The 16,425-nt window shown below is 42.2% G+C and overlaps 1 protein-coding gene across 1 annotated transcript in view; it reads left to right on the forward strand.

The window, feature by feature from the left end:
• Positions 1-16,425, forward strand: part of TSPOAP1 (TSPO associated protein 1) — a 130,468-nt gene that overhangs the window by 16,330 nt on the left and 97,713 nt on the right. The window contains 2 exon segments of the mRNA XM_018569541.1: positions 1,940-1,990; positions 16,154-16,222. Of these exon segments, the coding sequence (XP_018425043.1) occupies positions 1,940-1,990; positions 16,154-16,222 (120 nt within the window).

The raw sequence follows: 16,425 nt of genomic DNA on the forward strand, positions 1-16,425 counted from the left end.
CATGAATTCAGAGGTGATTTGAGGATGTACAGCTGAGTGATACACAAATGAGCTACATTTTTGGTAATCGTTAAGGTACTTAAATGCATTTCTAAGATTTAAAGGAGAACTATGGGGTTAAGGCTTTTCCCCATAGTTCTCCTTAGGGTAACGGGAGGACACAAACAAGCGTCCTCCCGTCACCCTAGGCTCAGTATACCGCGAGCTACATCCTGAGACGCCGCAGTATACCGCGAGCTGCTGCTCGCGGTATACTGAGACGCCGCAGCTGAAGCGGATCCCGACAATTGTCTGGATCCACCCAGCTGCATGACTGACAGCTGGCTCTGCCTATCTAGAGGCAGAGCCAGCTGTACCCGCCCCCTCCCCTGTCCGTTCCGCCAGTCAGCGCTGGCGGATCGGAGCAGGGGGAATCTAGCCCCTCCCCTGTCGGAGAGCCGTGACAGGATCGAGAGGTGAGCGAACGCCGGTATGTGTTCACTCCCCGATCTACTAAGCCGACCTGTGACAGTCTCATTGTCACAGGTCGGCTAGAATAATGAGGTGAGTGAAAAGCACTCACCTCATAATTCTCCTTTAACTCCTAAGTTTAGTGTCACTTTAATGCGACGCATTTTAACGCACCATGAGGGACTGGATAAGACTGAAGGGGAAGCATGTTTTTCTCCAAGTTATGGTAGCATTTCCACTGTAGTAAAACCCATGCATATAGGTTTATTTTGTGTAGATCGTAGTAAGTAGTATAGATCATTGCTAGTTCTAAATTAAGAAATTTGTTGGCACAAAAAAACAGTTTGATGTTTTCTCTCTGATTTAGGAAACGGCTGTTACATGAATGTTCACTCGTCTTCCCTATGTCCATGACAAAAATACTGTTGTACTTTTTTGTCTTGGGAGTCAAGACACTAATTTTCTTTCACAGGCATGTTTAGCTACAGAGCTGTCTGTATTTATAACCTTTTAGGCTGCTTTTGTAAATACAGATTGAAATGTTAAAATCTTAATTAATTTTTTTACATAATCAGTGGGTTACATTTAGATACTTGCTGTTAAAGGAGGACCTGTACTGTACAAGTTGTGCCCAAAAAGGACTAATTACCAGTCTTGCCTGTAGGCTCCCTGCAGCAGATCTTTTAAAGTGTATTTCCACTTTTACAAACAACTTGGGGTTACACCTTTTTTATAGTTGCTACATGTTTTTATTTATATAGCATAACTTTAACAAAATTGCTGCTTGCATATTACATGCTCAGTTCTGAAAGAAAATGTTTTCTTTATGCTGAATTTCCCTCTGGCAGATCTCATCAGTTCTCAACTAGATTTGAACACGGTCTGTCCTAACAAAGTCCAAAACATTGTATGCGGGGAAGCTCAGTCTATCCCTAGTCTTTCTCTGGGAACAGACAGAGTTCTCTTTTAAACTTTGAAATTGAGAGAGATGCTTGCAAAGGCCTCCTGCACAGAAATATCTAAAAACATTTTAAAAATGATTTTTACAGATGCTGCGTGAGTAGGAACACATCGCAAACATAAAGAGGGGTTTTCCAACATTTGTTCGCAAAAGTCTAAATAAATTTTAACCTATTACTGACTTATGCCTTCTTTTGCACTGTGTTTTTGTGTGGAGGCTGCCATCTTGGATAGAGGCAGGGCTTTGCTTCCTCTCATCAGAGCTGTACCCCGATGATCTGACAAATGGAGGGGGGAAAAAAGGAGCAGAAAAGGTGCTGAAAGCACAGGTCCACAGAATGGATAAAGCAGAGAGATCTTTGCACTGCAGATCCTTGGGTACAGCTTTCTCCCCAACAAGGAGAACAGAGAGCATCACAGTAGTGACAAAATCTCTCTACAAATGTCATGAGACTAACAGAGGCACCAATACCCTAGATCAGGGGCACCCATTTTTTTTCTTCTGGAGATCTACTTTTCAAATGACGAGCTCAATGAGATCTACCAATGAAAAAACACCTGCATTCAGCTGCGGGAGGAGGTGTGGCAGTGCATTGAAGTCAATGGCACCGCAGCCAGGCCCCTCGCCCACAATGCAATCGCTTGCACCTGGAACCCAGGCACATTAGTGCCTGCGTTCCAGTCCAGTGCGATCCGCAAAAATGCTGCAAGCACTATTTTTGCAGATCACACTGGACCGGAATACAGGAACTAATGTACCTGCGTTCCGTGTGCGGACGATCACACTGCGGGCGGGGTGCATGGCTTCGGTGCCATTGACTTCAATACAACCCCACACCCCCTCCTGCCCCTGAATGCAGGGAGTCGGCTGGCTTACATTCCAGTGCGTCCTAGAGGCCCGGCGTCCTGTCCTCCCGCGGTGCTCGTGTGGCTGACATTGCACATGGCGAGAGGTGTCCTGCCCCTTTCCATCTGCTGCGTCTGATACATTCAGCCGGCAGCCGCACGAGCACCGTAGGAGCATAGCCATAGCCAGCACCTTTTGCGCCCGAGGCAAGAAAAAAACGTCCCCCCAACACGCGTGTGATGTCACCCAGCGTCCTGCCTCCAGGGTTTTTTTTATTATTTAAATTTTTTTTTTTTAATTCTTGGGGGGCTTTGGGGAAATATTAGGGGTCTAAACAGCCTCCTGATATTTCCCTTTTAAAATAGAAAAAGAAATTGAGGACAAGTCCTCAATCTCTTTTTCTGCAGCCTCTGTTCTAAATGAATGGGAAGCAAAGAGGCTTCCAACCCTGGATCTCCCGGGCAGAGGCAGCGGGGGATCCGATCCGAGGAGAAGTCAAAGAAGCACTTCAGCCGCTGTCACAGAACTAAGGCCGAGCGGTGAGGGGAGAGAGGCGCCGGCTGTCAGATCCTGGCCGAGCGTCTCTCTCTCTCCCTCACTCCCTCCCCTCACCGCTCGGCCTTAGTTAAGTGACAACGGCTCCGTCCTTCAACCCATACCCCCCCGCCATCGTCCGCAGCGGCTCCTTCACTTCTCCTCGGATCCCCTCTGCATACAGTTATGTTCATCGCGATCTACCAGTGATCGACCTTATGGGCACCCCTGCCCTAGATCTTCTTATGCTGCAGATATACAGTTTTGAGGCTACAAAATAGAAGTGCCAAGACACTGCTATTTTCAGGAAGACTTGAAAACAAAAGGTGGACTTTTTCAGGGTACTGCTTAAAATTCCTTATAAGATATGTTATAATGTTATATGTTCTAAGTTTTGATTAAATGTTATTTGAGTTCACATCCAATTTTGAAGTGACTCTTTCTGGAACATCGGGGTGTTCAAACAGTCCTCTGATCAATTTATGTGTACCTGGGAAGCCTCTATATTTTGGAGGCACACTTGTAAACAAGGCCTCTGATCAACTTAAAGTGGACCTTTACCTCCTTTTACTAAAAATCACATCTTCATACAGCTCTGCATGCTGATATAAAATCATATCACATTCATTAGTTAAACAAACATGTTTTTGATTTACTTACAAATAGTTAACTTACTTCCTGGTCCTTTTTGGCACAAATGATGTAATCGTGCCCAAGCATTGCATCCTGGGAAAGTTACATCAGCAAAGCAATGCCGGGAAATCTCATCTGTAATCTCATAAGATCTCAGGGAAAGACACTTTCCTCCCCTGAGATGATGTGCATGGTCACATGCCCTAGTCACATGTGCCAGAGTTCCAGGTCGTAAAGGGAGATCTAGTAACCCGCCTTAGTTAAAATGGCCACTCTCCAGTCAGAAGACTGGTGGAGAAAATAGAAATAAGGTAGGCAAAGAATAAAAAGTCTTGTGTTCCATTACATTGAACACAAGACTTTCTGTGATTGGATGAGGGGCATGTAAATGTGTGTAAATGCAGCTAAACCCAGGTACATCTGAACAGAAGAGGACTTGATCTGACAAACAAAAAAGTAGTTTAGAATTCCCAGACAATTTCTCCTGTGTTTAAAAAAGGGCCGGACACATCCCAGGAACCAGGTGGCTATGTGCCACCAAAATCACAGCTGACATCCAACTTTTGAGGGTTTTCTCTAGTTGTTGTCATTGGAGCTGGTTTATGAAAAGACTAAAACCTGCTGGCCCCTGGATTTGACACACTGGTTCCTGAATTCCACGGTTATTTGTCTATCCCTGGTTTAAATAACCTAAACGCAGGAGTGCTTGTGTGAATGTAGCCCCAATGCAAAAATTTGAACATACCGCACTGCAAGGTCATCTGATTCTCAAAGCGTAAACGCACAAAAGTCAGCTTGTGTAGCATGCATGTTTCTACGGACTGGGGAAATAATTACCTTACTAAAATATGCATTGATCAGCTGTTGTTGCTTTGGTTTGAATTTCAAAGAGAAAAGATATATGCGTGGTTTAATAACTGCAAATAAATTATTCCATTAAAGGCACAAGCTTGGCCTGCAGCTCTTTACTTGAAATATTCTGCGTTTATGCCTCCCATGTGCTTTCCAGCCAGTGCTGCTTTTTATATGTCTGCACTGTACTTGCTAGGAATCTGTAATAAGTAGTGCATGCTGCGGTGCATACAAATGAAACCCTGCATTCTTAATGCGACGGGGCACGGACTAAGGCCGACATTAGTAGAGCAGTAATCAGACAAATATATAAATAACTATTACATCCTTGTTAGATTTGCATCCATAAGTAGAAGTAGTCATGTCTACTGCAGATTGATTTTGGACCACATATGCTGCCTAGCAACAGCAGCCCCTTCCCTGGGATGAAACAACCCCCTTCTCTATAGCTGCCTTTTTTATGTTATTTTGCAGGTGAGCTCCTTAACCTCCCTGGCGATCTGATTATTCAGGATTTTAGCATTCCAAAGCGATACATTGTTTTCATGGAAATTTGTGGTTTTATATTGTAGGCCCGTAATTCTTAGTAAATCTTAGGAATAACTCACCTAAATCTGTCCAAACAAGAGTCCAGTAGACATCCCGGGTATGAAAGTTTGAAACACAAAATTAAATTATAAATAATTATAAAGAAATTATAATATTATAAATAATTATAAAAAATTATAATGTAGTAATATAAAAAATGGTCCAGTAAATGGGAATTCTGGGGGCGCTGCCTGATCCGTACCACAGTCAATAGAGTACCAGTGATGAGTACCATCATGAGCTTGGTCGCAGAATCGTCGCTGTGTTAGGTCAAAAGCGATTTTAGACCAGATAGAAAGCAGGGATAGTCAATTAGAATCACTTGCAGAATTGAGCGATAGCGATTCGTTGGGAAAGTCATTTTCAGTGTCTGATGACGAATTTCCCAACGAATCGCTATCGCTCAATTCTGCAAGTGATTCTAATTCACTATCGCTGTTTTCTACCTGGTCTAAAACCGCTTTTGACCTAAAGGGACGCTTTTTGGATGCCATGGACGTTCTCACGTTTCCAGGCAGAAAGAACAGTAAAAGTGCAGGCAGGGCACTGGACAAAGCTCTAGGGACAACATTGAAGTGAAATAGTTTAATACATAAATGTAATCCTAGCAGATTACATTGTATTGTGTGTATTCTGTGTAAATGTCATGTTTTCCCTTTTGAATTTTCCGCCGGCTCCACCCCCTGCTGTGACGCCCGAAAACTAAACCAAAACTCAGATGCCGGCATCAGCCGGCTTTCGTACAGCAGAGGACACCGCGGGCTCGCAGGGACAAGGTAAATGACACTTTTCTGTGCAATCCCGAGTGTGGCTCGGGGGTTACCGCTATTGGTACTGAAAATTGTACTGAAAATACCGCCAGGGAGGTTAAGCATTTCCCAGAAAAGCGAATTGCATTTAAGCTTGCATACAAGGGTAGAAGTTTGTTTGAAAAATGGTAGTTTTCAGAATGTTAATTTTGGTTTTCTACTAGTTAATGGGGTCAAATCAAATGTATTGATAAAAAAAATCGAAGGAGCTGGATGAAATTTTTTTTCTCAAGCAACCAAAATCGAACCGTGAATGTGGTTTTAATTTGGGAGACTCCATTCATTCCAAAATTTAAATGTTAAACTCAAACGAAATTTCAAACGACATTCATGAAGTCTTATCGGATGTTCTGATAAGATTTTGTGTACGTACATTCATAAGAAATAATATCCATACGAAATAATATCTATCTATACCCAGCTTTAGTATTTTGTCAGAATAACCTCGTCCTTAATAGCAAATTTTTTTTTTCTCTAATGAGATTTACTGTATATGTGCTGTGATGATGATTGTGTTATGTAAATATATTGTACATCCATTTCAAATTTAAACAGAAAATTGCATTAAATATGTCCACAGTACGCTACATGTCAATAATAAATTCCAACTGCCTTTTATACTGTGCTTGAGTAGACATTATTTTCTTTCATGGGAGCTAACATGATCAAACACATGAGTAATTCAGCCTTTAAACTAATTTGCTGTTAATAAATTGCAAATTAAATCTGCATTCGTAATTTGAACCTGGCGAAATATATCATGCTTTGCATGATTAGTTCATGTAAACCTCTCCACATAATCTTTGCTTTGAACTGGAATTATCTCTTTACTATTCCATGATTATCCAATATGCTCACAACCTCTTACTAAATCCAAAATAACTTCATCTAAGGTTTAATTACTCAATGGAAGAAAAGTATGCCACATTTTGGTACAGGATTCAAGGCAAGGATACACACTTTATTTTGCAAACATCAAAATTAGTCCTCAGGGTATACAGCAAAGACCATTCATTTTGGATAACTAGGGTGTGCATTTGTGTCTATCATGCTATTTTGCATTTGTAGATTTTAATGTTCTTTAAAGCATTGCTGATGACGCTTTAAAAATAAACTACAAGGTGTCACTCCGAGTGTGTTCAGAGCAGCTTGCATCTGTATAAACCCTTTTAGTAGTTATTTTACATTGAGTTTTGATGAAGGTTTATGTGCATGAATCTGGTCCCAGATCTGAGTGTTCTGATGAGTTCTGGCCAAAAGCTTATTGTTAAAATGCAATAGCATCAATCACTAGCCCTGTTCCTGTGTATGCGTCTGCAAAGGAACACAATGTGGATCTGTCAAACACACTGAGGGGAATTTATCAAAACTGAAATCTGCAGCAGCTGTGCACTGCAACCAATCGGCTTCGCTTTTATTTTCAAATCCTAACTAAACACACTGAAGAGAGAAGCTGATTGGTTGCCCTGGGCAACTGCTCCAGATTTTGTCTGCTCCAGTTTTGATAAATTCCCCTCTGTCTGTTCTGCCAAAGAAACATTTTCTAACTTGGTTTAAAGCCCCCACATACATGGGCATTGAAACGGGACACCTGGTACACATTACTAATCCTTGCAGGCACTTTCTTAACACCAAGGGCTGAAAAGGTATGATGAGCCAAAGGGCTGCAGAAGCAGAACTGCTAAGCAGAGTCTTAACTTTTCACAATGGCAAAATGTAAGGAGTACCTGTCCTCAGCCCTGGTCTTTGTTGATGCTGAAGCCATCACCTTCATTGGCTGGGTTTAAACCACGCACAGCTGGCAGACCCATGACAATGCAGTCTGAAAATTACATTTTAAAATGCAACAATGTGCAGGTTACTATAAAAAAAGATTTGATTTCCATACAGTAAACCTCCCCTGCCATCACTGAAACCCACTCAACTGATATTTCTGTGATGGTGGATGCTAGTGAGATGAGCCCACCTAACCCTATGCACGCACAGTGTGATCTTATTCTCCATTGAGCAAGGATGATCATGCTTCCTGTTGTATTTTAAATCATGTAAGATAAATTGCATATCCAAGAGACTGCTTCGCTTTAGTAATGAGCGTGGCAGTTGGTGGATTCGACAACCTCATGCCCTGAAGTGTATAATCAATGTAGGAAAAGTAATTGTTCTGTTGTAGAGCATTTTATCTTACCAGAGAGCCAATTATGCAATTCAGGAGGTGAAGTCCATGTTCACATTTACTGACGTTGGATAGTACAGATGGAAAACAAGTTGCTTCTTCAGATGAGCCGCATACATTTTTTTCCAAGTATGTGGATTAAGTAAATCATGTATTCATTCTTTGTTAATGGCACCCCAAATGCTGTAAGCAAGACGCGTGTTGTTGTTTTTTTTGTTTTTGCGCACAGCTCAAATAGCTGCACGTGTTTCCTTACCACTTTTGTCATGAATAGGGCAGCCAATTGAAATGAATAGGCTTCCCTATGCGGTCGCGTGACAAATGTGTAATGTGAAACTGTAACTTTGGAGGAAATGCATATGTTCTTTTGTGCAGTGGTTTGCAACAATTTGCTACTACAAAATGCATTATGAAAAGCCGAAATATGTGCTATGTAATAATCTGTATGTCCTACCACTCTATGTAGTAGAGAGGCTTTAGCTACTGAAAAAAAAAAAAAATGATGGTCTACTGGTCAGTAGACCCATACTAATGCACACAATGTAACTCCAGATAAACATGTATATACATATATGAAATATATACATGGTAGTTGTCTTATCTACCAAAGACTTTGTATTTTCATTTATTCTGCCCTGATATTTTTACACCTCCACAGTAGAAAAAAATCCAGCCGTGTACAGCTTGTCTTGCTGAAAAACTCCTTTAATCAGGCTTGCACAGCTTAGCTTGGTCAGCCCCCTAATGTGTTTTGCCCTATCTAGTCCTCTGTAACTAAACTCTGCATAGGGTGAAATGCATTAGAGTGGTGGCCCAGGGGTGGGACTGAGCAGATTTTTTTTTTTTTTTTCCCCTCAGAGTTCAGCTTCAGTAGATTTTACAATGCAACTATGTAACAACATTTATAGACTCTTATCCAAATCTAATAAACATTTACAGATTTTGTGAGACATAAATATATTTGTTAATGATTTGTGCCCTAACTCACCAGAATTTGGTACTCCTTTTTTTTTTGCTGGAGTAACATTATTATAGCAATCAACACACCTGTCAGATAATGGCCTAGTGTCTTGAGCAAATATGGATCAATAAGTTACCCACACATTATACAATCTGACTGTGCAATATTCTGATAGTACATAGTTTTTTTAAAAGATTATATTTGTTTATAAATTCAAAAGAAGACATTACAAAGGAATTAGAGAATAGAGTAAAAAAAGATACAAGGTAGCAGACAATAATCCAATCCCTTTCCCAGCAGACACAAAAGTTAACCATAGCATTATCAAGCGAACGGTCAAGCACTAGAAACCCATGGTCATGTGGGATGAAGTGGTCATACACAAAGAGGTTGGCGAGAGCCGGGGGAAGGGAGGAAAGGAAGTAAAGGAAAAAAATTAAAGCACAAAGAGCAAGTCAATGAAAGAAGACGAGAGCTTGAAGAGAAAGGGCAGGGATAGAAGGCAAAGGGGGTAGGTGAACTCAGTCCGAGGAACAGAACCCACAATACTACAATAAAGGCTCAGTTAAGTAGAAACTCCAACCTAGTTGTCAAGGGAGGGTGACTGGCTGCTACATTGGATAGTAATGACATGATAAATCCAAGGATTCCACCATCACAAAACTGGGCGTAACGATTAAGTACGGTAGCTGTTCCTCCAATCGTCTCAGGTGCTTTATCTCCTCGAACCATTCCTCAAAAGACTGGGGGTATAGAAGTCTTCCAATGGTGTGAATAACTGCCCTAGCAGCCATTTAGAAAGAAATTGAGTTGGCTCTTTTTGGCCAAGGAGATCTCGCCTAGAAGGATGGTGAGGAGGGCCAGATTGGGGGAGGGGCTAACTGCAGAAACAGAAAGACGTTCATAACGATCAAAGATAGCTGTCCAAAATAAAGTGACGAGAGGCATTCCCACCAGTTGTGCAGGAGAGTTCCCGGATGTGAAAGACAGTGCCAGCAAGTTTTAGGTACTTAGGGGAAGTTGCAATGTAACCTGACCAGGCATCGGTACCACTTAGATAAGAGGTTTAAAGTTGTGTTCCTGCAGGCTACTGGATATAGAGAGCTTATTTGTGAAGATGAAGGCCTTAGAGATATCATCTGCACAAAAAGTGCATCGCAAGTCCCATGCCCATTCAGCCATATAGTAAGGAGTATTGGGTGTTTCATAGGCCAAAAGGAGGTCCTAGAGGCTCAATATGGGACAGGAGGGGCCATCCTTGTGCAAGCAGAGTGCCTCAAAAGAGGTCAAAGCTCTGTGAATTGTCACTTCACAAGTCAGAGAAACGTAAAAGTCCTGTCGTTGGAAGTAGAAAAGCTAGTGGACTTTACGTTGATCAGAGCCTTTCAAGAGGTTGGTAAATGGGTGCAAGCTAGAGGCGTCTAAGGCTTCATGAATCGGGGAAATGGAGCCCATAGTCCATATAAGAAGCTTATTACAGTGTAGGCCAGGAAGAAAGTTTGGGTTCCCAAGCACAGGAGACATTAGACCTACATATGAAGAAAGGCGATGGGACTTCAACAGGGAGTCCCAAACCTCCAGTACAGAGAGTACGTAAAAAGGCAAGGTTGCATCTGAAGGCCGAAGTGCGGGATTGGACCACAACAGAGTCGGGGGGGGGGATGGGAGAAATGAGTCCATTTACATCCAAAGTTTGAGAAATATTTAACATGGAACAGATGGCTCCAATAGAGTGCATTAGTGCTGTATGCATGTAGATTGCACAAGTGTTTACATGCATGCAGTGTAAAATATGGTTCTTATGCAGGACCTCAGACACTAATTTCTATTTTCATTTTACAGCAGAGCAAGTTTACACAATCTGTGCATGGACCCGTAGAAAACAATACACCTGCATTCAGATTTGTATACAAGGAAAAAAACTAAATGCTGTACTGCTAAAAACACATTGGGGGAAATTTATCAAAACTGGAGCAGACAGGATCTGTAGCAGTTGCTCATAGTAACCATGCAGTATTGTGATGTGTCATCTGCACTCCTTACAACAATTGGACCTTGTCATGGTGCTCATAGTGATTGCATGGATGGAGCTGTGTTTTCTAGAATAGTAGAAGACGAAGATAATCAGCACTCAGTCTGAAGCATCAAATTCATTTGATTATTTATTGAAGAAACATATCACAAGCGTCATTAAGCCAACGCTACGGGGTCCCTTCTTCCGGGCATCATAGTAACCATTCGCCTTATTTCTTCAGTTTGTTCAGTTATGCTTTAAAAATGAAAGATAGAAGCTGATTGGTTGCCATGGGCAACTGCTCTAGATTCTGTCTGCTCCAGTTTTAGCCTAAACGGAATGCTGTGCCCCCTATTACCCCCTGTTGATCCAGAGAAAGGCAGAAAAAATCCCCTATAAAGCCTGATTTTTAATTTGCTCCAACAGAGGAAAAAAAATTCCTTCCTGATCCCATAAGGCAATCGGATATTCCCTGGATCAACAGTCTCTGATGCTTAATATACCTATAAGAACTCAATATCCAGTAATATTCTGTGCATTTAGGAATACATCCAGATTTTTTTTAAACAGATACATTTGCTCGCTAGAACTAGCTCCTGGTGGAGTCTATTCCACATTTTCACAGCTCTAACTGAAGAATCCTTTCCATGTGCAAAGGTGGATAATTTGGCACCAAGCTCACTATATGGACCATATTATGTACCGTATATACTCGAGTATAAGCCGTCCCGAATATAAGCCGAGGTACCTAATTTTAGATGTGATCATGTCCCCCCTTAATCGCCTCTTCTCCAGAGAGAACAAATTCAGGTCAGCTAATCTTTCCTCATAGCTGAGCTCCTCCATGCCTTTCAAATGTATTTGTATTTCCAATCTATTAACACATCTGCTTTATTAATCATATGGAGGACAATGTGTACTACTAGGGATACAGTTGGCAAATAGGAAAGTTCTTTTAATAAGCATTTTTAATACTCGGTGTATAAAAAAAATATATGGTGTATGCTGTCAGTGCTAATTTTCAACAGCCAAGGGAGGAGGGAACCAAACTGCTAACTGTGGCCCTTTGGCACTTATTGTTCACCCCTCAGGTGACACAGCAGACAGTAGTCTGTGTATTGGTGCTTTATGAAGCCATTGAAGAAAAAAATATTCTTTAGATTGGCTTCTAAAGTTTTTCAAGTTGTGTGTGCGTCTTTTATTTAATCCCTTTTTTCTCTTTTTTTTGTTTTTGTTACCGAACCCTTTTATAATGGATCTTGCTGTAGGAAATACTAAATGTGACATGTCATTTTTAAGGCAGCTGTTGGGAGCACAGATGTATATATTAATTTGTAAAGGGGTTGTGTTTAGTAGGGATCTCATAGCAGGGATAGCAGTATTATGTAATGTGTCTCTAGTCTCTGACAGTCTCCCATGTTCTCATATCTCATGTCTGCAGTTTATGACCAATTCTTGTAGCACACTTCCTAGTCTCTGACTAACCTATTGTAGTACGCACCTAGTCATTGACCATCTCTTGTGGCATGCCCATAGTCTCTGACCCTCTCTAACTTTTCATTACACCCCGCTCCTACCAACCATGGTGCAAAGCCAGTATTCCCCTTCCAGGGCCACATGTCGGTTTACAGCAAGATGGCAGCACTCAAGGAATTTCCTCCAAATGTATCTTTTATTTCATACTGTAAAGTTCATAAAAGCAACACCCGCTTGCATGTTTCAGCCCTACTGGGCCTTGGTCCTAGCATCTCTTGTAGCAGGCCGGTAGTTGACCACAACTTTTCTAGCACATCAATATAGTGCGTTGAAAAATATATTACTCTTCATCCTGCCAATAAAGCGAAAATGTTTGCTAATATGTTAATTGGGGTTTCTCCAAATTCCCCAGCTATTCCCCAAGGTTTTCAATAACATTACCGTCTTAATTGTGTATACGTCAATCTCCTGGTGTTAAGCATAGAAATACATGTGAGCATTCATTTTGATTATTATAGTTAAAAAGTGAATGTGTGAGCGCCTGGCAGCAAGATGACATTTTGGTTGAAGTTTAAACAACAGAGTGTTTGTAAGGAAGTTCTGTAATGACATGGTTTATGAAAGATTTGCCAGCTGCTGCCAGGAGGAAACTCTGCCAACTGGCACTTTATTCTCCAGCTGACACTATGGCTGGGTTCACACCTAGGCGGATTGTATATGCACGTTTTTCGCGCGGTTTTTTCCCCGCGATAAAAAAAACGTGTGAAAAACGTGCGTTTCCGAGGGATACTTGGCTGTATCCCAATGGAACCGCCCGACCAAAACGCCCCAAAGAAGTACATGTACTTCTTTGGGCGTAGGGCGGTTTCCCGCACGTTCGTACTCGCGGAAAACCGCCCAGATGGGAACCATGCACATTGAAAATAATGGCATTTCCCTGTTTGAGCGTTTTTCCGCGAGTACGAAAGCGCGGAAAAACGCCTAGGTGTGAACCCAGCCTATGACTGCTACTAGTTGCTCTTATTTAACATGTAATAATCTATTGCTTTACATGTGGGTTTTTTGTTGGTTTTTGTACTTCTTTCTTCTCACAGCTATGCAGTTAACCAGAGCCTTTTTCTCATGATACGTTAAAACCCATATGAATGTTTTAGTTACTGTCAAAGCAAAACTCCAGGCAAATGGCTAAATCACACAGATGAACTACATTTATGGGAGTTGTTTTACCTGCCAAAGAATTTGTATTTCTGTCCATCCAGTCATACAATTGGCACAGCTCTGCCCTATAGTACAACCCTGTTTTGAAAGGGTGGGTGCTTTTTCTCTGCTGCAGTTCAGTTAAAGTATTAGTAGTAGTAGTAGTAGTAGTAGTAATCTCTCAGTCTTTTTTTTTCATTAAAGGAGAACTATGGGGTCAGTGTTTTTCCCCATAGTTCTCCTTAGGGTAACGGGAGGACACAAACTAGTGTCCTCCCGTTACCCTAAGCTCAGTATACCGCGAGCTACAGCTCGCGGTATACTGAGACGCCGCACCTGGAGCGGATCCCGACATAGATGTCGGGATCCGCCCAGCTGCGTGAGTGACAGCTGGCTCTGCCTATCTAGAGGCAGAGCCAGCTGTACCCGCCCCCTCCCCCGTCCGTTCCGCCAGTCAGCGCTGGCAGATCGGAGCGGGGAGAGGGGAATCCAGCCCCTCCCCCTGTCACGGCAGAGAGCCGTGACAGGATCGAGAGGTGAGCGAACCTGGTATGTGTTCGCTCACCTCCCGATCTACTGAGCCGACCTGTGACAGTCTCATTGTCACAGGTCGGCTAGAACTATGAGGTGAGTGAAAAGCACTCACCTCATAGTTCTCCTTTTTTAAAGTGGTTTTATCAGCATTTGAAATGGCTTAAAAACCTTTTGACTTTATCACTTTAATTACCACTTGATTAATGCCGACCGTCATCGTCGCATCCCCCCACTGTGACTGGAAAGTGATAAGAAGTAGAAGACTGATGAGCTCGTCTCTCTGGCACTCTGCTCTCTCCTTTTATCGGTATGCTCCCTATTAGCACAAGTTTTCTCCCCCTCCCCATCTAAGCTATACTTAGATGGGGAGAATGCAAGAAGAGCACAAAATCCAAAAGTGTGAATAGTGTAGAGACTACACACAGGTCTAGAGCTGCAGCTAACAATTATTTTCAAAATCGATTAGTTAGCTGATTATTAAGTTCGATTAATCGGTTAATCGGATAAACAATAAAATAAAGTTTAAAAAATGGCTCCAGTGATGGGACTACTAGTTTGTATTGAGGTTGTAGTCCATCACAGGAGCAAGCTTGGAGCGGTGGAAGTAAAAAAAAAAAAAAAGATAGTGTGGTGTGCAATATAGTGAAATGGAAAGTGTAAAATTATACAGCAATGAATGCAGAATGGCACCGGCTATAGAGGACTACAAAACCCAGCAAAAGCACATTATACAGCACAATGCAGAATACCGCCAGCTATAGAGGAATACAACAAATCCCAGCAATAGTACATAATAGCTGGCGGCATTCTGCATTGCGCTGTATAATGTACTATTGCTGGGTTTTGTAGTCCTCTATAGCTGGTGGTATTTAGCATTGTACCACTTTATAATGTATTATTGCTGGGATTTGTTGTACTCTTCTATAGCTGGTGGTATTCTGCATTGCGCTGTATAATGTATTATTGCTGGGACTTGTAGTCCTCTATACAGCGCAATGCAGAATATCACCAGCTATAGAGGAGTACAACAAATCCCAGCAATACATTATACATACAGTGTATAATGTATTGCTGGGATTTGTATTCCTATGTATAATATACAGCACAATGTACCATCAGCTATAGAGGAATACAAATCCCAGCAATACATTATAGAGCACCATGTGTGGGAAAGTGCAGGCTTACCTGAGCAGTCTTCCAGCAACTTGCTTCTGAGATCGGACCTGTCTATCGGCGGCTGTCATCCCCCCACACCTGCTCCACCTTACTACATCTCCCCGCGTCCCTGTGCCGATCGTGGATGTGGGCGGGTGGTGAGTGTGAGGCAGGGAGGAGGTGCGGCGTGAAGAGCGTGGATGCGGGCGGGTCTGGCAGCGCCGAGCGTGAGGTGGGGAGGAGGTGCGACGCGCTGCGTGTGTGGAGCCGTGAACAGGGCCAACTGATCGGAAGCCGATTCATCGATTATTGAAAAAGTTGACAACTTTTTCAATAATCGATTATGTCGATTAGTTGTTGCAGCCCTACACAGGTCGCAGGTGACCCCCTGCTTCACCTTGACCCCCTGTCCCACCAACCTGCCGGACGTTACAACTTTCAGCAGGCATGTCCAGACCATAGAACCTGTCCTGCTCTGTCCTTACTGCTTTATCCGGTGGCCACTACAAACCCCCAGCTTCACACGACACTCCATGCATCGCCAGATCCTCCATCGGGGCCGTCCCGATGGAGGACTTTTGGATTTTGCGCTCTTATTGCTCCATCACCACGTTCACAGATTCCTCCTCCTGTTCGCAGCACTCCAGACTGACCACATCCACACATGCCCCACACCTTCAAGATAGCGCTGTGCTTTTTTTCTTGTTGAAGGAGATTGCAAGAGACTGTTATCGGATCTCATTTAGATACTTAACACTGCTTGAAATTTAAAAAAATTTTTTTTATGAATTAATTGAATGTCTGTCTTTTTTTATATCTACCTGTAGTTCAGCTTTAAAGCATTTTATCCCTCTAATTTTATTATTTTCTTCCAGTTCTAACACACAGATAATATAGATGCAGTCCATATACTAATGCTTTGATTTCTATCCTACAGAATACCGGTGAACAACACAGTCAGTCAACACAGGAATTGCTGGATGCACTGCGAGATTTGGAACAGCGCTGCAAAGATTTACGGGAGGAAAATATAATTCTGGTATTTTTTTTTTCTTGCATGCAGATTAAGAGAACATATCTCGCACACATTTATTCCAGAATTTTATACTGACGGCACCAGTAATATATATTTCTGCAAGCTGTGCTTATTTTGGGTGCACTGGCACAATTTCCTGACTCGTGAAGTCAACAAAAGTAGAGACGGAAGGACTGGAAATGGCCTGGGAGGCAAATATAACCAAC

This window comes from Nanorana parkeri, unplaced genomic scaffold (genome assembly GCF_000935625.1).
Source record: "Nanorana parkeri isolate BGI_ZX_2015 unplaced genomic scaffold, ASM93562v1 scaffold1351, whole genome shotgun sequence".
NCBI classification, from domain to species: Eukaryota; Metazoa; Chordata; class Amphibia; order Anura; family Dicroglossidae; genus Nanorana; species Nanorana parkeri.